General features: G+C 34.6%; 1 protein-coding gene across 4 annotated transcripts in view; it reads left to right on the top strand.

Annotated features, from left to right (window-relative positions):
- Positions 1 to 24,407, top strand: part of LOC134246022 (neuronal calcium sensor 1-like) — a 45,355-nt gene that overhangs the window by 2,590 nt on the left and 18,358 nt on the right. For 2 of the 4 annotated variants that reach the window (XM_062728278.1, XM_062728277.1), the window contains exons 2-4: positions 170 to 820; positions 13,114 to 13,138; positions 20,072 to 20,120. In XM_062728278.1, coding sequence (XP_062584262.1) covers positions 757 to 820; positions 13,114 to 13,138; positions 20,072 to 20,120 — 138 coding nt within the window. In that variant the 5' untranslated portion in view covers positions 170 to 756. The remainder of the gene's footprint in view (positions 1 to 169; positions 821 to 13,113; positions 13,139 to 20,071; positions 20,121 to 24,407) is intronic. The other 2 variants (XM_062728276.1, XM_062728280.1) reach the window with 2 other exon arrangements.

Below are 24,407 nucleotides of genomic sequence, written 5' to 3'. Positions count from 1 at the left end.
ATATAATGATATTGTAGAAGAAGCAAGCCGATAGTCTAGGTTTTGCCAATACATGTAGCACATGTGGAATCTTTAATTGGGAAAAGAAATGACATTTGTTTATTAGATATTTTTTGACTTTTGTATGGAGTATATAGATTTAATGACTGTATATATAAATATATTGTAGGATAGAATGGACCAATATTGAAAGGATCAGCGGGGCTTATTCAGAGACAGACAGGGACCAGCCATTTACAAATTGCATCATTCCACATTCATGTTTTAAATGGTTTTAGAGAAAAGCTTGTAACGTAAATGTGAATTATGTTTCGTATCAATAGAAAAACTAGCTTTCATTGCATTGTTTATGAGTGTCACTGCGTATTGATCCAAATGAGTATAAAACCATGGAAATTATTTCTGTCTGCATAGTTTAAGTATTGAAAGCAAGAGGGGATGTCTCTTGGAATGGCACTGAATTACAGCCATAAGTAGATGGAGATTTCAACAACTATGAATTATTGATCTAGCTCAGTTCAATACACAACCCCATAAACACTGATCAGAACCACCTTTTAAAACACATTTTTTGAATGGGAGCAACTCTCTGCTTTTTTGCTCTTCGGGTACCTTGCAGTCAATAAGGTGTATCAAATTCTTCTGTTCTTAAAGGTGCTGCGAGATGCCACCGCAGCTTTGGGGAGGACAGCTGAAGTGAAAAATTCTACACAAGGTATTACTTCTTGATCCTTTGGAAGTGACCTTAAATGGACTATGGGGAAGCAGCAGAGTAAATTGGACTCTACAGAATTGAAGGAACTGCTGGACTGCACCTACTGTGAGTATAGATATTGTTCAGTTATAAATAGTGTCAATTAATGCATGAAATGAATAGTATTCGTATTGACTTAAAACTGTTACAGAAAATGATTATTGGGGAACACTGCTGAAATTGATTCTGGAGTAATTGCTGGGAATAAGAGATTTTTTACAGAACTTGACAGTTTTATTTGGAATTTTATTGTGTTTTCAGGCTCTGATGAAATTAACTGAATAAATCTTAAGATTTTTAGGAAATCAATTTCAACTGAATTATTTCTACATGAAATATAGGGATGTTTTGATGAAAACATTTTAATTCAAATGTAGTGGTATTCTGTTAAAAAAATTAAATGCAGATTTGAATAGGCAGATCTGATCTGAAATTAGCTTTGTCAAAATTTGATATTGAAATGGAAATAGGAACCCACCAAGATTTACAAAGCCCAATCAATAGAATATTTATGCTGAAAATATTTAAAATTCGCCAGCTAATGCTTGCCCTACAATTAAATAAAATTACTCTAATTGATAATAAACTTAGATAATTAAGATACCAATATTTTATGAATGTTGATTTTTTCATTATATAGTTAAACTTTGGTGTCTTGAACACTAGCTGTTATCTTGAATACCATGGATTTGTCAAAGTTAATTGGAAGTGTTAATCACTTGTACCTTCAGTATTACTGTTAAAGCACAAATATTCGTGGGGGATTATATTTCATTTATTTCATTGTTAACAATTATCAACGAAATTAAATCCCAAGCAAAATTTTATATGACTATATGTTGAATAAGGTTACTTTCAAAACAATGAAATTAAATGCCAGCAAAATTATTTTTGATGACAAGTCAACAAAATTTTATCCCCACGAAAATTTGTGCTTCTACAGTATATCTCAAATGCTTGGATATCTCTTGTTTACATGAACTTTGAGATAAGGAGGTTTGACTGTATATCATTTAATTAAGTTTAAAATATTTTATACTTTTGAAACAGTTAAATATGTCATAAGAATGGTAGGAAGGTGCCCCAAATTCTTATAATTTACTAAAGGTAGAATAGAGAGGTGCCCTGTACATTGTACAGTTGAATACGCAAGTTTCGAGATTATCTCCCTTGGTGCGCTCTTTCGTTAAGGAGGGGAGTTTCGTTGCCGCATAAACAAACAGGTGGGACAAATATTCTATATTTATATATTGGATATATTGTATCATCGATATACTGGTTTATCATAACTACATGATTGTCAGGATGCACTCTACATTTCGAAAATAACCGAATTAATTTAAAGAAGTCATTTTTTAAAGTTAAAAAATCGTAACATAAAAGAAAATGTCGGTGGATGTGAGACTTTTCAGACGAGGGAAGAAATTAGGACCTCTAATAAAAACGGTACACATGCATCTGATCATTGTACGTAGGCGATCTAAATGACACATTGATTCTTTTCCTTATTATAATTTAAAAAAAACCCACTAACTTTTTTTTAAAAAAGGTCGAACGATCAAGAAAATCGGTTACTTTTTATTAAGACTATGACGTTTCTTTCGTTTTCAAGTACCTATAATTAAAAGGAGATTTGTAAATATGCATAGTTGAACTTGATAAAATCATCAAATGCATCACTGCTTAATATCATTATCTTTTTATAACATTTAATAAATATTAAAAGCCATAAATATCGTTCATTTACTTATGCACGTTTGTACACAGAAACAACCTGTCCCACCTCCCTGCCGAAATGGATACTTTCTGCGCCTCTTTCGTAGGAGAGTTACAATCTCGAAACTGGCGTATTCCATTATCTTAATCACCAATATTTTGAATACAAGGGATATATCAAAGTAAGTCATCACTCGACATTTTTTCTTTAATCAAACTCATAATCTCAAATCCAGATATTTCAAAGTTAAACAGTATATTTTGGTTCAGTCATGTTCAAGATAGCAAGGTTATATTGTACTCTGATAGTAAAGTAATTAAAAATGTTTAAAAACAGTGCTAAATAAGAATATACCAACTGTGTATAAACTAGATGCTATATAATTTAGCTTTCTTAAAACCTGCATATTATGGCTAATTTTGTGTCATACTTAGTGATTATATTTTGGTTATTACTCTAAACATAATTTGGATTATTAATATAGAAACCTATAATACTAGAACCAAATTCATACAATTCCATGTTAAGCTTCTCAGAACCTGGTGGAGCTCTTAATTAATTCACACTTTTTTTTCATTTCTTTCATAAGGTTTAGATCTCATCATTACCCAGTAATACATGTATTATGTGAGCACCTGCCATATGATGAGAATATTTTCAAATTTTTCCCTGGGAGGTCACTAAATACAAGTTTGACTGTACTATGACTTTTTGAAAAAGAGATTTTATTCAATACAAGATATAACTGCATAATTCAAAAAAAAAAGAAATTTAAAAAAGATTGACATGACTTCAGTCTTTGTAATGATTACTTCAAAGAATTTAATTAGGTTCATTAGTCATTCATTTTATGTAATATTTGAATTATATCCAGGTCAATTTCCACAGAAGCCCTTTAATGAATGTCTAGTCCTCGTTTGCTAGAAGATAATATGGATATAGACGTGTGCTGATGAACTATAAAGATGTCCTAACTGAAATGTCAGAATGCTTTTTTCAAAATTATCAGTGGATGTAGAATTGTCATAAAATATTAGTAATAGCCCAATCAACCCTTAATTGGCCGCCTACAGATAGACGAATACTTTCGTTGATATGGTAATGAAAAATCACAAAATATGTAATGTTTGTCGGATTTTCAAACACCCTGAGGACTAGGATTGGTTACAGTGATAAAATCAAATGTGCCGTTGGTCTTGTCTGGTAATGTATTTGGTAGCGAAGTTTTTTCGCCAATTTTTGCGTCACTCGGCTTTGTTGTTCCATGATCTTTACCATGGAGGGGGGCATTGATTTCTTATAATAGGAATTAAATCATTAGACAGAGATGGGGGAAATGGCTGCAGTCCTTTACTGTTGATGAGCTTCCACAAATTGATTTAGAACGTCTGACAAATATGAAATAAATTTGTTTTGAATACTATCGAAGATGTGAAACTTAGGATTGTTTAGGAATGGTGAATAAGTTTTTATGTTTTTGATGCAGATAGGGCTAGGCATGACTATTCCTATTTGGACAGTGATAAATTTTGCCAATTTTAAAAGAAAACTTTCAATTAATTGCAACTGTTCATACCTATTTATGAATCACAATGTTTATTTAAGGACACAGCTAAGCAGAAATACTTGTTCATATTTTATTTTCTTACAAAAGCAAGGAGTCAATATTAGATACAAAATCAATTACAGTGATAATTTTTTTATTAGAATTTTTGCATAGATTTTGTCTGATCCAAGACAAAAATGTTGCTTTACTCCTTCTCTGGATGCCTTTGCATACCAGTTAAAGAGACTGATGCTATACATGTAGTCTCCGAGTCCCAAGAAGTGGTTGCATTGATTGACCACGGATTTTGATACAATCTCCAGAAAAGATAATCAAACATGTGTCTTACCTTTGCATGCTTCTATTTGATTAAGGCTATAAATAAAAGACATGATTTTGACAGGGAAGTTAACAATGATAAGTAGACAGTAGATTGTTTTTCTTTCCCTTAATTTTTTTACTCTGTGCTTACCTTATGGTGCTGTTGAGTTTGTCAGAATTTGCAATGCAGGAAATACATATGATGAAATTCTATGATTATGTATGCCATGGCTCCAATATAAGTGTTAAAGTAACTGCAATAGAATTCCTATTTTCTACACATATTAAGCTCACCTAAAGGAAGTTTGAGAGCCTATATGAAATACCTTTGGTTTTGATGTCCGAGTCCCAGATAAAAGTTTTTGGAGAAAATTTCCTTTCAAGTATTTCTATGTCCTATATTAATCAGAGATGCTTGGATGATACTTCTTATGTGTTTCACTGTACCAGTCAGGTTTCAGATGCTGCATTTTCAGCCTAAGAATGACCATTTAATGGTTTGGAGCAGGTTCAAGTTTTTGGAGCATACATGTATCTTATTTCTGAGAAACTGTGAGCTCTAATGTTGACTAAACTTGCTTGAATGCTAATGTAAGGATTCACACAATCAAACTTACTTCAGATGTTGGATTTGACCTCCATTTTCAGGATGAGTGTTACAGTCTTAAAGGTTAAACATGTTTGAGCAGGTACCATAACAAAGAAACTATAAGGTGTACTATAATCAAACTTTCATGGATTCAACAAGGGAATGGCTACTTCCAGAGTTGGTTCAGAAGCTGGATTTGACCTACATTTTTAAGATAAGTTAAAGTTTTTGAACCAAACTCAGTCAATATAGCTTCAAGCCCTATCTGGAGCAATCTTGGATGAAATTTTGAGTGTAGGGATGCACCCTATCAGTCTTACTTTGGATGCCGGATTTGAACTACATTTTCCAGGTGCTTGACTACATTAAATTTTTTGACATAGATTTATTCCAGTGTAAATTCAAGCCCTACTAGACCAAACTTGAGTGGATGATGCATCAAGGTATGTACATTGCCAGACTTACTTCAGATGTTAAATTTGTTGTAAGGGATGTACTGATTTGATAGATGAGGTACTAGCCTACTAGGTTGACGTTTTTGATTTTTGCTAGATTTGACCCACATTTTCTGGATGAATGACCAATTTTTAGGTTCTGATCACATTTTGTCCGGCGTCCATCTGTCCGTCTGTCTGTCTGTCTGTCTGTAAACGTTTCACATTTTCGACTTCTTCTCAAGAACCGCTGGGCCAGTTTCAACCAAACTTGCCACAAAGTATCCTTGGGTGAAGGGGATTCAAGTTTGTTCAAATGAAGGGCCACACCCTTATTCAAGGGGAGATAATTGGGAATTAATGAAAATTTAGTGGTATATTTTAAAAATCTTCTTCTCAAGAACCACTGTGCCAGGAAAGATGAAACTTATGGGGAAAAATCCTCAGGTAGAGTAGATTCAAATTTGTTCAAATCATGACCCCCGGGGGTAGGGCGGGCCCAAAATGGCCGACCAAAGTTTTACATAGAAATACATAGGAAAATTCTTTAAAAATCTTCTTCTCAAGAATGACAAAGCCATAATTCATCATATTTATATGGAAGCATGCTCAGGTAGTGTAGATTCAAGTTTGTTCAAATCATGACCCCCGGGGGTAGGGCGGGGCCAAAATGGCCGACCAAAGTTTTACATAGAAATATATAGGAAAATTCTTTAAAAATCTTCTTCTCAAGAATGACAAAGCCATAATTCATCATATTTATATGGAAGCATGCTCAGGTAGTGGGGTAGATTCAAATTTGTTCAAATCATGACCCCCGGGGGTAGGGCGGGGCCAAAATGGCCGACCAAAGTTTTACATAGAAATATATAGGAAAATTCTTTAAAAATCTTCTTCTCAATCATTTTCTAAAAAATAGCAAATCCATGATTGGTCATGGGACTACTTTTGGATTTAAACTTTACAATAAAAAGCCATTTTATACTAGTCCTACCCTTGGTGCTCAGGTGAGCGATGTGGCCCATGGGCCTCTTGTTTGAACAAGTCTTTTCCAAGTAACTGTACGCCCTACCTGGACCAAATCTGCATAAATGTTGCATCAAGGAATGTACAGTACCAGATTAATATTAGTGTTGGTCCTTACCTTATTTAAAGATAACACTCATTCAGGTGAGCTTGATAATCATTGCTTAATGCTTACCTATGTTTTTATAGGTAAAAATGGATGATATAGAAACAAAATGACTGGACTTAACTTATGGCATTAAATTTTCATTTCATTTTCAAAAGGCTTCAGTGTATCAAGATGTCATTTGTAAATTACATCAATTTATAAAAAGCGTATTTATATTTGATATAAAATCAATGCACAGATATTAGTTATTTTTAGCTCACCAGAATTTTTTAACTCTTCTTTTTAAGAACCACAAATCCATGATTGGTCATATCTTTATGTAAGCATCCTCACGTAGTGCATTCAAACAGGAAGCAGGGGTTGGGTAGGGTGGGCCACAATTGGGGATCAAAGTTTTGCCTAGAACTATCAAGGAAATTTTTTTTCCCAAGAACAGAAAAGCCATGTTTAATCATATTGATATGGAGGCATTCTCAGGTTCAAATTTAGGGCTGGGCCACAAAGTTAGCAAAGGCATTTGTTGAAATTAAGTAGTTGATGTGTAAACTTAATTCTCAATACTAAAGTGATTTCTGCTTCATTTCCTAGCCAATGTGCTTAGCTGAACGATGTGGCCCATGGGCCTCTTGTTATAACTTTTCTTTGATTTTCTCTCTAGAAGTGTATAAGTACCTAAATCTTTATATCTGACCTGACCACTGACCTGTGACTTACTTGTGCCATTACTCATGCATCAAAATTTAATCTGAAATAACTTTGCTTGGAGTTCACACAAAGTTAATGTGAATTTATTTGATGTGCACTAAATTAATTAGAAGAAAATAAATGTACATTATATCCTCTGTATAAATAAAATATGAAGATATAGAATAGTAATCAAGCTCAATAATCCACTGAACAAAACAAAATGGGAGCAAAGATAGGCCTCTAAAGACATCAGAGATGGGATCAGGTGCCTTGGAGGAGTTAGCATCCCCTGTCATCCACTAACACCTGAGATGCGCTCCTACTGATAAGGTGAACAGAAAATGAATGAAAATTAGAATGAAAAACAATCAACATTTGACTTAACAATATATTTTATTTAAGCAAGCTGTCATAGTGCATATTTATTTGCAAATGTTGTTTTAATGAGGCCGAGTCTAATTTGAGTGCACATAAGTTTGTGCAGCTTTTCAATTTCATGCAGTCATATGTGCGACAGTACACCTTCCCAAATATTGCCTAAACATTATCAGTAATATCTACTGGTCTGAAAATGTGATTTTACGACAATAATTGGGAATTGATGCTGAAATGGCTCTAATGACATCCCTGTTTTCCAATGTTATAAGCAATGTCTGACAATTTTTTGAGATGGCCCCTTAAGAAATCGTGATGATAAACAATTTTTTAATCTTCAAACTTAATTAACAATAAATATAACTGTTACAGTAAAAAGTAATTAACAAAAATTATAAAAAAAAAAAAATCCCTAGGGTAGAAATAATTAGAATCAGTTTCATTAAATGGGACTCATGATATTTTTGTATCATCATAGTCCTTGAATATAGTCATAATTTTGAGCATGCTGTTGCATATCAAATAGTTAATTTTATTGCGCAGTTACATGAATAGCTTTTATATGAAGTAATCCTGTCGTGTGAACAGAGTATATTTTGTCTTTGATATCTGATAAGGTAACGTTTTTTTCATTGATGTTGATGCCCCACCCCCTTCCTTAAATGCCATATTTCAAGCTGTTCTCCTAATCTACCAGCTTAAAACAGTTTGTGATGTGAAAAATGACCTTGAAGCACATTACTTTATATGTAAAATTTATTTAGAATTCATCCAATTATAAGATTCTGCTAATCGTAAGAATAGTTTGTGACTGACAGTTTGACAAACAGACTCAGTGGCATAGTAATTCTCCTTTTCTGTGAGGCAAACCGTTATTCTAACTCTGAAATTCAATACTGATCAATTTTTCTTTATCCATGAGAGCTTCAGTTTTCATGCATTACCGGTATGTCTTTTCTGTATTCTTATTGAGAATGACATATAGAAGAATTGCCTTTATAGATATGTCCTTGCATCTATAATTCAATGATGACATTTATGTGAGTATTTCAAAATTCAGACCTTCAAAAATTTCATCAATTTATACAGTCATTTTGCATGGCAAGACAATTTAGTCCAATGCACTATATACAGGACTTGTACATACAGTTTGTTGTGGAAGTAATAAAAAAATATGATAGTAACACATGGTTACTATGTCGTAGTAACATTTTGATATATATGTAGAAATAGATCAAGAAACTGAGCACTTTTTTGTGCCCAATAAATATTCAGTTTATTGAAAATTCATCTCCAAAAGCAAGGCATGGGCATATAGATTTGAAGTTCATAGAATTTTGTAACTTATCACCAGAGCATTTTAAAACAATGTATCATGAAATGTCTGTAGAGGCTTCTTACAAAATTACACATTTTGGCATGTTTATTTGTCTTGCTTCCTTGCTATTATATGAACTTAAACTTATCCTTATTTAGTATTAAAGGAAAATGGTAAATCTGAGGATTTAATTAATAAAAGTAAACTATATCAAGAGAAGGAAAAAATGTAAGAGAAGTTCAAAGCAATTAACCAACATACCAGTGTTCTCAGTTTGAGACCAGTAAATTGAGCACGTACAGCAAATCGAACACACCCACTAAAACAATTATATGTCTTGGTCTTGCCAATGTTTACAAACATGGGTCTTTTGTGTAAGAATATGAAGAATGACATTGAAAATATAATAGGAATTTTATTGTAAGCTCAAATAATTAAATTTGAGCTATTTTTTTTTCAAATGGAAATGGAAATACAAGATTGCGAACAAACAAGCGATGTACCAGTATATATAAGTCTGTTTGTGCCTGTTTAAGCATGCTTAATTACCCTTTGCAGCTTACAAAGCTAATTGGAGCTTCTTACCGTAGTGTGTGTGAAAATATTCTTGATGATGATCAAAGTTGTTTTCCTGTGATTATTATTTTTAGCTTTCAATAATTAAAAACCATGCACGTAAAACATAATGGGATGTTTTAAAAGTGCATTTTTATCGAGTTTTAACTATTCATGATACTGTGTGCAGATTCTTGCAGCTTTAGCTTTAAGCATAAATTTCTAATGAGCATATCAGAAAACAAACAATCTGAGTATTGATTTGTCATGTTTCAATCTGTTAACACATCATCCTTAATAAAATATTAATACCTCAGTCTCTGATAAGCATCATCTTTCTCTTATAATCAAGATTAAATGACAGATTAGTTGAAGATCATGCACCAATTATTAGTTCTGACTCTCAGTATGATTCTGCCAGTCTTATAAGGCTATTTATGGAATATATGTGGCTTGAGATAGTCATGTATATCTAATAAATGTGAATCTGGAAGAATACTAATAGTACTGCATGTAGTTTCACCCCCAAAAAGCTATTGTCAACCAAGGCACAGTTGAGGTTTACAATGGTTTTTGAGGGGTGAAAATTTTCAAATGTTACCCTCAACTACATGCTGTATTTATTATATTATGCTATTTATATTTTATACAAAAAAATATAACACTGAATCATGCATGCATTAATTCTGCTCAGTCAATTTTTGGAAGGTCACATGTGTGGCGGTCAGCCGGGTTCGATCGCCGGTGGCCAGATAGCTCAGTTGGTAGAGCACCTGACCGGAGTTTCAGGGGGCCCGGGTTCGATTCTGATTTTCTCCTCTCCCGTTACATTTGGTGCCGTGCCATGCCCTGGAATTGACAGGTGCGAGACCTGCCAGGGATGAGCCTGGGTTGTGTCTTCGAGGGCGAAGACCATTTAAGGAGGGAGGAATGTAATGGTTAGGGCCGTGGATATCGGCCTGGATAGCTCAGTAGGTAGAGCACCTGACTAGAGATATCCCGTTGAAGCCATACATTTTCTCCTTTCCTGTTACACATGTTGTCAAGAAATGTTGAATGTACAGTATTGCTACCCTGGAGGGCATGGTTTCATCATTGAGAGGATACATGTGTGTTTTTTAACAATTAAATGTTTCTCGACAAATCAAATTCAACTAATTTACATGAAAGCGTAATATTAAATTTTATCATTCTGCTGATCATGCAGTTGCTAGATTAAGACATTTACAGGGCAGATAGGTCAATACGGAAGTATTAAAGGCACCCATTGTAGAATCTTCCTAAGATGGGATTTGATAGACTTTGCCTCTCTGCATGTGGAACACAGTTGTATGTTAAATTATATGCCACTTTCATATTTTACCCCTATTTTCTAAGAATCAGAAGAGCTTATTCTGCATGTATAGTATTTCTGTAGTTGTCTTAGTCTTTATATTTTATTTCATTGTTTACATGCATTTTGTTTTTGTTGTTAATCAAATTACTTGTGCAATTGATGTTATTTTTCTCCTGACATGTAATAGTTACATACATATGAAAAAAAGGGTCTGTATTATAAATGAAATAGTCAATAGCTTGTAATTAGAGGCTCAAGGTGCAAAATGAGACAAATATGGCAAACAGAGAAATCTCTTCCTTTCAGGGTGTTCCAATATAAATTGTCGAGGAGATATTAAGATAGTGTTGTGGCCATGAGCCGTCTTGTTTAAGAGTTATATTTTTGGTTTGTTTGTTGTTTAATGTCCCTCTGGAGAATTTTTCACTTATTGAGATGCCTCTGTTGGATCTCATCCAAAGAGGTAGTCTCCATGTTCTGCAATTCCAACCCATGATGTAAGGATCAAATCCCCACCCTACAACTCTAAGTGCAGACTCTAACCACTGCGCCACATGGACACTTACCAAGAGTTTGGACCTGTTTGAAAGTAGGTGATCATAATTTGTAACAAAATCATGGTTTCATTTGATGCTTTGTTTTGCCTTTGAGTGCTATAAATTTAGACCTACCCTTGGCACTCAGGCCATTGAGCAGTGAGGGATCTTTTTCATGACCACTTCTGCAACATTACAGGACCTTGGTTTATAGGGTCTCATCCAAAGGAATGGTCTAAATGTTTTGCAGTTGGATTCAAACCTACTGCATACTAAGGATATCATATCCTTACTCTTGGATTTTAGAAAAGACACTCTAACCACTGCACCCTACGGGTGACAAAAAGTTTTGACCTGTTTGAGAAATGATGAACATATACTGGTAAATAGTAACAATGTCATGGTTTCGTTTGATGTCTTGTTTTGCCTTGGATGCAGTGCTCCAGGTATACTTTTTTTTAAATCACAAAATTAACAAACCATTTTGTTTCTCTGCACGTTTAGAAGTGTAAACTGAACTCAGTGTCTAAAGATCAAAGTCTATGGGTTGATTCCTGTTAATGTGTTATGATGCTTAAATAAACTTCATCATGCCTCGTAAAGATCAATATATTGTGTGGCGTAGAGTCAATAAAATGGACTAATTAAACACAGATGACATGTGCAGTGGGATGGTTAATTTCCGTATAGTTGACTCACTTCTGAGGACAACAATCTTTGGATATAGTATAGATCTATGATCTTGATATTTGCCTCTCATAATTATTTGTATATGCTTAATACTCAGTGCGACAATAAAGTCCAGGTGTATTAGAATCCCTGCGATGAAAACAAAGAGATAAAAATTGGATTTCTTACGATTCAAAAGGTTAATTGTAGGTATATAGCACTGAGGTTTCTCTCTCAGAGAATTTCCCAATTAACAAATATTGATTTTTGAGTTACTTTATATCAGAATTGAAAAGGGGATCCTTTGTCAACACATCTTTATTGAATGGGAGTTTCTCTGGTTTATGTATATTATGTATACTAGAAAGTTTTATTGGAGACATTAATAGAAGTTTTTGTGACAATCAACATTGAAAATTAGAAAAAAATATAAGATTAATCTATACATTGAAATAGATATCTTATTGGTACAGAGTAAATTTACTTGTTAATGAAAATGTGAAAATCTTATATGTTTTATAAGATACAGTTGAGATACTTCGTCAGTTGATGCATCTTGGGTTTTGGGAATGTGTTTATCAAAAAGTAGGTCATGGTGACCTTTTTTTTTATTTCCTACTTTTATTTAGATTTAAGGATAAGGAGAGGCTTGAAATCTTTTATGTTTGTCATTTGATGCATTGAAGGTCAAACAACTATTTGAATATTTATGGTAATTAGAGGTATAGCGTCATCAAATTTTGTCATTTGATATTTCTTAGGTCCTCAGAGAGTGTAACCAAAAAGTAGGTCACGATGACTACTTTGGGAATTTCAATCCTTTATCTACATCAAATCACTAATTTTCATGGGGTTTAATTTTCCTTGGTATGGAGAAAACCATGAATTCATGACCACCACAAAATGTGAAATTTTATATGTATTACTTACCTAAACATTTTCCAATAAGCCAATAATAAAATCAATTCTCTACAAACCAGTATTTTTTTCTCAAACCTCAAAAGTTTGGCCCCACAAAAATATGTGTATGTGATTTTACAGAAGAACATGAGGTGGTGAAGGGTTGTACAAGTAATTCTAGGCCCTTAGGTATCTTTTTTTAATGAGATTTTACACTAAATATTGTTATTTTTTCTTACAGTTGATAGAAAAGAACTGCTGAATTGGTAAGTTTGTTTTAACTTTAAAATTTAAACCTAGTTAATGCAAGAAGGGAAACAAAGAAGTTTATATATTTTTGTATATGTCAAGAAGTCAAATTTGGTGGTACCCAAAGAAAGGTGTTGTTACAAGAATTACACCCCTGAAATATGAAAGCCATAGCCCCATCCATTCATAAGTTGTGGGCAAGGTTAAAGTTTTTGTGGACAAACAGACAGACAGATAAACAGACAGACAGGGCAAAAACTAAATACCACCAAATCTTCAATTAACAAATAAAAATCTCTACAAATTTTAATTTTTCTCAAGAAAAGCAAGGCCTTGATTATTGTTCCCAGTTTTTGCAAAAGCAGTGGGACATTAAATCTGTCCATCTGTAGGTCTGTCACAGAAACTTTAATCTTGCTCATATCTTTTGAATGAGAAGAGATAGGACTTTCAGATTACATATGTGTATTACCTGTGACAAGATCCTTCTAAATGCACCATGATTTTTGACCCCCATGATCTTGACCTTGGAGTTGGACCAAGTTTTCAAAAATTTAAGGATTACTTTAAATTGGCCAAAACTTCTGAATGAGAAGAGATAGGGCTTTTATAATATACATGTATATTACCTATGACAAGACCTTTCTTAATACTCTGATCTTTGACCTTGTGACCTTGATCTCGAAGTTTGACCTACTTTTCAAAAAATTGAACCTTAGTCATAACTTTTGGATGAGAAGATTAAGGGCTTTCACATTTCACATGTATATTACTTGTACAAGACTTTTCTAAATACCTTATGCTTTTTTACCCCAAGACCTTGACCTTTTATTTTTGACCTTTTCAAATATGTTATTTTTTCCTTATAACTTTTGATTAGATAGAAAAGAGGTTGGGCTTTCATATTTGTCATATGTATTACCTATGATAAGATATTTCAGAGCATGCTATGAATGCTGACCCATTGACCTTGACCTTCACAATTGACCTTATTTTCAATAAAATCAACTTTCAATTGGTGTTAACTTTTGAATGACATATATGATAATTGACACAAAATGCCATAAATAATGTCACCTCACCTCACCCACAAAGATACCAGAATGGGAGAAAACACATGGAAATTTTCACCCCTGTTTTATTTTTGCCCCTTTCACCTTACCCTCATTTTGGCAAATTTAAAATGGTGGGAATTCAAAGAATACAGTATAATTTCTTAAACAAAACTATGACGGGGCGAATTTAAAGAGGCACAAAATTGTTTGCAAGTGTGAAGGGGCGAAAAAAAAACACAGGGCGGAAATCACCCATATACAGTATTTGAATTTGCTTGTTCATTTAACACGGCGGAGAATCTACGTCATCGGACGGGACTAGGACACACAAAAATGGAGGACAAATGCTCCGCTTCGATGTAAGAAGTTGATATTTTTGCACTTATAAAGAATGAATATTAAATCAGTATCCTGCCTAAAGTATGCCAAAGAACGTCAACTACAATAGACAATGTACGTTTGCTCGTGATAGAATCTTATTGTTCCAAACACTTCGACACAGTTTGAAAACAAGTGAGAAAAAACCGGGATGTGGGGTACACATTTTTAAAATTCGATCAATTATTTGCATGTCCAGATGTACTAGACATTTTATTCTTCCGCGTTTACACTAGAACTAATATTTTAAAAAATCCTGATTTTTAAAATAGTTTATTATGCTTTAATTATTCAAGAAAAAAGTATAAATCATTTTGTTTTCAGAAATGATGTAGGGCACACCAACACTAAAACGGATATGGGACACACAATAAGTTACTTTCAAATTGAAACATCGAGCATTCATATCTTAAAGTTTCCATTTAAATGACTGCCGTTTGATAGTATATGAACAATAATCTGTACAACTCATCTTTGTAATACTCATCCAAATACTTGATTCCCTTGGTTTGCTTGTATCCATACAAAAATTATAAGTTGAAAACGCTGGTCTGAATCCTCAACAAAAGCTTCCAACATGAATTTTAAATTTTGACTTTTATTAAATTTCATGTAGAAATTTACCGGTGTTCACTTCTGCAGATCCATAGAAAGAGGGGGAGGGGGTCGGAGTCCGGAGATTGTGTTTATTTTAATATGATATTTCTATTTAAAGTTACACGACATCCGCCCCCCCCCCTCGAAAAAAAAAACACCCCCCCCAAAAAAAAAACACACACACACACACCTGTACAAACTCACGAAATAAGTTTTTTTTTTTAGCTTTGTTCCTTACTTTTCTGCTTGTCAAAATAGTTTGGAGTCAGAAAATTCTTTAATTGGAATTCCCTTGGTTTGCTTGTATCCATACAAAAATTCAAATATTATAAGTTGAAATGGCCGGTCTGATCCTCAACAAAAGCTCACTAGCTGCCAAAATAATGAATTTTAAATTTTGACTTTTATTAAATATCATATTGAAAGATACTAGTATTTACATGTGCGGATCTAAAAGGAGGGTTGAAGTCCGGAGTCTATGTAAATGATTTTACGTACTCTACGATATTTTTGTGTTAAGTAACACGACCCAGAACCCAATTAAACACACATAAAATAGCTTTTTGAGGTTGATTGTTTAATTTCTTTGCTTGTAAAAATGTTTTGGTGTCAGAACTTCTTTTTCTGAGTTTGTGTGGACACCCCCCTTCGAAAAGTTTCTGTATTTGCATATTCAGTGTTTGTTTTTATTAGATCTTTGTCGGTAAGACTCTAGTATGTCAGCTGATAGGAAGCGGAGATTAGGGAATTTTTCTTATGCTCAAATATTTGCAACAGCTGACAAACTTCTTTCAAAATTCTAATAGTTAATTACAGACTCCATATATTTGAGAAAAAAAGACAAAATTGAATATTGTACTCCGAAGATAAAATCATCGTATTAATTGAAAAAAAAATTATTGTTTTATTATACATGTGTCTTTCCTGATATACTTTATTTTATCAAATAAAAAATACAACATGACTATATTAAGATAGTCATGTTGTATATTTTATTTGATATCAGGAAAGACACATGTATGAATCAGTGATTAAATATTACGTACTCATAAAGCAGTTCATGTCATCTTATTTACATTTGCTGGAATATTAGCCAAAAGCAATGATAGGAGCAGGGTTAAATAAATAATACCAGCAGTATAAATTGGGATTTTTTTTGGTTGTAAAAAGTACTTTAGTAGCTATACATAAAAAAGAAATAATGTCAAGCTCTTTTATATGATAAGTTTTGAAGAGGGGGGGGTCATTATCAAAGAAAAATGACAACTAAAAACCTTTGATTGGCACCCACGAAAAGACAATTTTTAACTTCAATTTTTGTTTTGGCCCTGCCAATCACTGGCAACCACTTTCATACATGTATTCGATTACTAATATTATATTCACCTGAGTGCAAGCTAGGAGCAAATAAAATAGCTTTCTGAAACTATTTGTTGCAATTTGGAATTTCCCGATCTATTTTTAGACCACTGTGTAGGGAAAATAAATTCCTATTATCACCTGGAAGGTCAGTTGTTGCAAATATTTAAGCATAAGAAAAGTTCTTGATCTCTTTCCCATATTAAAAGACATGCTAGTGTCAAAGATCTTATTAATACCAATTTGCAGATTTAAGAACTTTTTTCGGGATAGAGGGGGGAGGGGGGGGGGGAGTCCACACAAAGTCCAAAGAATTTCTGACTCCAACCTATTTTGACAAGCAATAAAGTAAGCAACAAAGCTAATACAAACTTATTTTGTGATTTTGTGTGTGTGTGTGTGAGGGTGTGTGTGTGAGGGTGTGTGTGTGTGTGTGTTTCGTGTTTTTTTTCGGGGGGGGGGGGGGGGGGGGGGGGGGGGGGGGGGGGGGGGCGGATGTCGTGTAACTTAAAATAGATATATCATAAAATAAACACAATCTCCGGACTTCGAACCCCACCCCCCTCCCTCTTTCTATGGATCTGCAGAAGTGAACACCGGTAAATTTCTACATGAAATTTAATAAAAGTCAAAATTTAAAATTCATGTTGGAAGCTTTTGTTGAGGATTCAGACCAGCGTTTTCAACTTATAATTTTTGTATGGATACAAGCAAACCAAGGGAATCAAGTATTTGGATGAGTATTACAAAGATGAGTTGTACAGGTTATTGTTCATATACTATCAAACGGCAGTCATTTAAATGGAAACTTTAAGATATGAATGCTCGATGTTTCAATTTGAAAGTAACTTATTGTGTGTCCCATATCCGTTTTAGTGTTGGTGTGCCCTACATCATTTCTGAAAACAAAATGATTTATACTTTTTTCTTGGATAATTAAAGCATAATAAACTATTTAAAAAATCAGGATTTTTTAAAAATATTAGTTCTAGTGTAAACGCGGAAGAATAAAATGTCTAGTACATCTGGACATGCGAATAATTGATCGAATTTTAAAAATGTGTACCCCACATCCCGGTTTTTAGCTCTACTGGTCAGAGACCAGAAGAGCTTATGCGATAGTAATGCGTCCGGCGTCCGTCCGTCTGTCCGTCTGTCTGTCTGTCTGTCTGTAAACAATTTTTCAAAATGCTACTCCTCCTACAGTTTTGATCTGATTTCAATATAACTTGGCACACAAGTAGACTACACTAAGATACATAATTCTGTGTATCGGTTTTTGATTTTGACGAACGGTGTTGGCGTTGTTACTAAAAATAGAAATTTCTGTGAAATTCTTTCAAAATGCTACTCCTCCTACAGTTTTGGTCTGATTTCAATATAACTTGGCACACAAGTAGACTACACTAAGATACATAATTCTGTGTATCGGTTTTTGATTTCGACGAACGGTGTTGGTGTTGTTACTAAAAATAGAAATTTCTGTGAAAGTCATTTAAAATGCTACTCCTCCTACAGTTTTGGTCTGATTTCAATATAACTTGGCACACAAGTAGACTACACTAAGATACATAATTCTGTGTATCGGTTTTTGATTTCGACGAACGGTGTTGGCGTTGTTACTAAAAATAGAAATTTCTGTGAAATTCTTTCAAAATGCTACTCCTCCTACAGTTTTGGTCTGATTTCAATATAACTTGGCACACAAGTAGACTACACTAAGATACATAATTCTGTGTATCGGTTTTTGATTTCGACGAACGATGTTGGCGTTGTTACTAAAAATAGAAATTTCTATGAAATTCTTTCAAAATGCTACTCCTCCTACAGTTTTGATCTGATTTCAATATAACTTGGCACACAAGTAGACTACACTAAGATACATAATTCTGTATATCGGTTTTTGATTTTGACGAATGGTGTAGGCGTCATTACTAAAAATAGAAATTTCTGTGAAATTCTTTCAAAATGCTACTCCTCCTACAGTTTTGGTCTGATTTCAATATAACTTGGCACACAAGTAAACTACACTAAGGTACATAATACTTTATATCCGTTTTTGACTTCAATGAACATTATTACCTTGGTAAATAAAGATAGCAATTTCTGTTACTCTCAAAATGCTACTTCAAATACAGTTTTAGTCTGATTATAATATAATGTGGCATGCAAGTAGACTACACTAAGAACATAAAGAAACTTATTCAAGGATCATTATTCTCTTTTTTGCTAGTGTAAAGTTTCAATTCCCAACTGCTTAAGTACTTTCCTCTTCCTTTGCTATAAGTACAAACCAGTAGAGCTTCAGTCTCGACAGAGACTTCTGGTTTCTCACTTGTTTTCAAACTGTGTCGAAGTGTTTGGAACAATAAGATTCTATCACGAGCAAACGTACATTGTCTATTGTAGTTGACGTTCTTTGGCATACTTTAGGCAGGATACTGATTTAATATTCATTCTTTATAAGTGCAAAAATATCAACTTCTTACATCGAAGCGGGGCATTTGTCCTCCATTTTTGTGTGTCCTAATCCCGTCCGATGACGTAGATTCTCCGCCGTGTTTAAGAAATGAATTTAAGTTTTGAAGATTCATGAGGTTATGAACTACGACGCTTCACGCCGGCATATTTCATGAAGCGCGTTAGCGCTTCATGATAAATATGCCGGCGTGAAGCGTTGTAGTTCATATACCTCATTAATCTTCAAAAAATTAAATTCATTTCTTATATTTACATTATTTTCCTGATGACTTGCCATAAATTTACGCCGTTCAACTGTCATTTTTAAAACAAAACAGTGTGCACTATATTTTTGACTTTTTGACGTCAAGAGCGGTATTATGACGTAACAATGGAGATATTCATGCTTATTCGTGATACATACCTAATGTACTTCATGAGAAAATATACTGCATTTTATTTTGTAAAGAATCATAGGGAAATTTGATTGGAAATGTAAATATATTAAAGTATCCTCAGGTAGTGCAAGTTCGAGTTTGTTTGAATCATGTCCCCTATAAGCTAGGGGCAGGTTTGGGCCTTTTCATGCCCATGTTATCAAAGATTCAGGGATATATAGATTTTGCCTCATCAATCCGCCTGTCTGACTGTTTTTCCACAAAAACTTTAACATTGCTCATAACTTTTGTCTGGGTGGGGCTATGGCTTTCATATTTCACAGGTGTATTCCTTGTGACTAGACCTTTCTTTTGGTACCAGCAACTTTGACGTTTTGACCTTGACCTTTGAAATTTGACAGGTGTATTCCTTGTGACAAGACCTTTCTTTTGGTACCAGCAACTTTGACCTTTTGACCTTGACCTTTGAAATTTGACTTGCATTTGAGAAACTTCAATGCTCACCATAAGATGCGATACAGGGACATCAGTGTATCACAAACACATCTTGTTTTTTCAATATTATGTATTTAATTCTTGATTGACTGTTTTATATATTTCAAAGATTGTTTTCATCTAGGCACTAACTGGCAGCCTGTAGTTTATGTTCAGTATTTATGTCGTTATAGATAGAGTATCCATAATTCTTTTTTCCTTTTGATAGGTATAGAGATTTCATGAGGGACTGTCCTAATGGTGTTTTACAAAGAGAGGTAAGTCCTACAGTTAACTGAACAATCTTAGTTGAATTATAAGGTATTGATCTGTGGTATAAAAGTTAGTTTAAAATATATTTTATTCATATAAAGAAATGGATTGAACAGCAGGCATAAATGCCTATGATCGTTCTCTCCATAATAATGGTATAAAAGTTCACTGTTATTGAATTATTACTGTCATATTAAGCCTTACACACTCAGAGACTTGTTTGAAATGTTTTTAAAAAACATATTAAATATCCTAGTATAGCAAATAATTGGAGTAACCATGTAAAAACTGATTTACATAAATATATGAAATAAATGCTTATACATGTATCATTTAATGACAAATTTTGGCAAACACTGTCATGTTACTATTGGAAACAAGTCCTAAATGCATGTGCAATACATGTAGTTATTAATTGAGTGGTTTTCTTAAGCGAGACATAAAGCATATTTCATGGCTATTATATACTTTGACACTTATCATGCTGGCTTTGATTCTATTAAATATATATTGTTACGTTTCACGAAGTGTACCTGTGAAATTCGGGTTAACTCTTGTTTACAAGTTTGGAATATATGGAACTTGAACCCGATGTTTATAAACTCCGTAAATAATTGTCAATGAACAGTTAACGAAAGAAATGAACAATGATTGATTTAATGACTTTATTAATTTTTCATGTATGATTTAATGACAAAGTGGTGTATTTTGAATGTTTTATATGGGTACAACGTTATTAATTTAGTAGGTAATTTTGTTGGTCAAAACCCGCTATCTTACTGATTGCATTGATTGTGACGTAATAGGTATCTGATTGTCTCTTACGTCATCATAACAACTTTTGTCTATATAAACCAGCTGTTTTGAGTTTAGACTTCAGTCGGCTGTGGGGAGCGACTCGGAGCACACAGCCTTCCCTGGTAAGGGAAAGTGACCTAAGTCACTTTGGGGAACGACTCCGTCTTCGGTTATAAGACGGTACCAAGTCTATGTATACGAAACCATTAAAGGGAACCAAGTTTTTAGGAACGTCCTGGATTGACCATCGGTTGGTCACCTTTTTGTTAACCAAATAACGTTGTACCAACCAAGTTACAGTGTACCATTCTGTGTGTTTATAAGTGAACCATTTGATCGTCCTAATAAATGTTATAAACTTTTAACAAGTGTTATTCCTAACAAACATTATTTAAAGTGACCAAAAATTGGTCATTACGTCAACCAAAGAAGTGACCAAAAGTTGGTCATTACGTCAACCAAAGAAGTGACCAAAAGTTGGTCATTACGTCAACCAAATAAGTGACCAAAAGTTGGTCATTAACCATTATATAAACTGTGACCAACGGAACCATCAAATCTCGACCAAGTGACCAGAAAACCAATAGCGGCCCACGAGTTAATTATAACACGATACCCTCGGTTTCGTTACATTGGTGGCAGTGGTGGGATCCGCTATTCTGTGAATTGTGAACCTAAACCATTACAAAGATGTCTAGGAACGAAAAATTGATTGAGGAAAGTGACCATAATACAGAACCAAAAGAACCACAGTTTATCGACGGTACTCCAAGCAAAGAAGTTCTTTTGCGGGTTAATAACAACGACCAGATAGGAGATGGCAGTGCAGTCAACGCATGTACCAACGACAGTCTACACATAATTCTACAAGAATTAAAAACTTTGAAGTCCCAAATGAACCAATTACAATCTCAAGTGAGACCAACGAGTGCTAACAACCAATATGTAGACCAAAATTGCGTTCAATCCGGTACCAGTACTACGTCCAAAGATGACCAAATACACAGTGAACATCGACCATACAGAAATACTTCTCTACAAAATGCGTATGAGAACTTTCGTGATTACGAACATACTAGGACAAGTTGGTCAAACCCGACGTTACCACGAAGTTACACTACCAATGCTAGGACCAACGAATTTCAGCCGACCATGTGCAGCTTTGATTACGATGTACCAAATTATGGTCACACAAGACAAGTCCATGACCACGGATTCAGGCGAACCCCGGAACCTAAAGGGAGAAAACCAGCAACGTTCGATGGTACCATGAACTGGAACGACTATATAGTGCATTTCGACATGATCGCCCAATTGAACCACTGGAATGAGGAAACAAAGGCATTAGAGTTAGCTACCAGTCTACGCGGCCCAGCACTAAGCGTTTTGAGTGACCTACAACCAGAATATCGGTATAATTTTCGTCACCTTGTTACCGCACTAGCAGCAAGATTTGACCCAGAAAACCAAACAGAAATCTATAAGACGCAACTAAAGAGCAGAATACGGAAGAAAAACGAAACGATCACAGAATTAATGCAAGACATAAAGCGACTTACGAGGATGTCATACCAGAACGCACCCCTAAGTTTCCGCGACCAGATAACCAAAGATTCGTTCATCGGAAGTTTAAATGACCAAGAAATGGAATGGGCAATGTTTCAAGGAAAACCTACAGACCTAGAAGACGCAGTGCGACTGGCATTGGAGTATGAGGCCTTTCAACAAGCACGGGGGAGACGAAATAAAGTTGCAGTGCGTATGCAGACAGAGGAACCAGCGCATACCGACAGAAATAATTACGAAACAGACCTAGTAGCCATGATCAACCAAAACACAGAAAAGAAGTTTTACAAGAAAAGTCCCTGTTTCTACTGTAAGAAAGATGGTCACATCAAAAGAGAATGCAGATTACTGCAACGACATCTCAAAAATGAAAGCTACAGAAACCAAAGAAAACCGGAAGACGTAAAAGACGTGACGACCAGAGAACCTGAGAACCAGGGAAACGGACAGTAGTTGACGTCGGCGGCCGAACGTCAGCTATAAAACAGAAAAGGCCACATGTTTTTGGAATAAAGAACTCAAATACACGCAGTACCAACTTATTAACAATTGATGTGCTTGTTAATGATGTGAAAATTAATTGTGTCATTGACACGGGTTCAGTTATAACAGTTATCCACCCAAAGAAATATTACGAGATAGAAAGATGTGTGAGACCTAAATTATTTCCAAACTGTAGTAACTTACAAATGGCCAACGGTGATTTAGTTGTACCAGAAGGTCAGACTGAACTTCAAATTTGTATCGATGAGGAAGTTACCGAACATAAAGTGATCGTCGCTGACGTTGAGTCAGATATGATTTTAGGTCTTGATTTTCTGAAACAGCATAATTGTCAATTGAATTTGGGTGAAGGAACTCTTACATTGGGAAAGAATAAATTACCATGTGACCTTAAGAGTGAACACAATCCTGTGTTCAAAATTTGCGTACAAGAAGCTTTACACCATGATAATGATGACCGACAACTATGTGAACCTGGTGACGAGAAGGAGACAAACGACGCTGAGAAACATATCAGACACTGTACCGTTGGTGACTCAAAGAAGAATCAACCAAGGGAAGTCGGAGGAAAACCGGGTCAATGTTTAGCTAGGGAACCACTGGAACAAGTGGCCAACGACATCCTTGGTCCTTAACAACGGACCAAGAAGGGTAACAAGGACGTTGTTACCAGTTCAGATTATTGCACCCGATGGATAGAAGCAACCGAGAACCAGAAACGAAAGTATGGCACCAAGTCTAATCAGATTCAGTACACCCCAGGGCAGTATGTGTCGATCACATCAAAGGCAAGGACCAAAGGAAGATGTCCTAAACTTAAGGTTCATTGGAATGGACCTTACACAGTGTTAAGTGCCGTGTCCGATTCGGTATTCAAAGTGAGAAAGTCTACAGCCGAGAAACCAAAATATGTGAATCATGACCAGATGAAGCTGTTTTGTGGTGAAGCAGATGACATTATATCCGTGTAACGCGTATCTCAAAAGACATTACCAGTGGACTTGAATAAGTCATTGATTACCCATGTGAAAATTGACCAGGATATCCCAAGATTTCCTGAGATTTTCTCAAGATATCTTGGTTAAAAATCCCAGGAAATCTCAGGATTATCCTGGTACCTGACCTCAGGAATTGTCAGGATGGTATTGGAACAAGGATTTCTCAGGATTTCACAGGACATCCTGGTAAAGCAAAATATCCTGAGATGTCTTGAGAATTCCTGGGGCCACAATTATCCTGACCTCAGGAATATTGCACATGTTTCATGGTAGTACAAAAATCCTGGGATGTCTTGAGATTTCCTGGGAATACAATCCTGTCATCATCCTGGCCTCAGGAATTTGACTTTGTAGTGTAAAAATCCTGGGATATCTTGAGATATTCCTGAGATTAACAATCCCCTTATTGTCATTATGACCTCTGAG

This window comes from Saccostrea cucullata, unplaced genomic scaffold (assembly GCF_032062105.1).
Source record: "Saccostrea cucullata isolate Sc308-1 unplaced genomic scaffold, CSIRO_AGI_Scuc_v1 ctg342, whole genome shotgun sequence".
Classification (NCBI taxonomy): Eukaryota; Metazoa; Mollusca; class Bivalvia; order Ostreida; family Ostreidae; genus Saccostrea; species Saccostrea cuccullata.
This window is presented reverse-complemented; position numbering and strand designations above follow the sequence as displayed.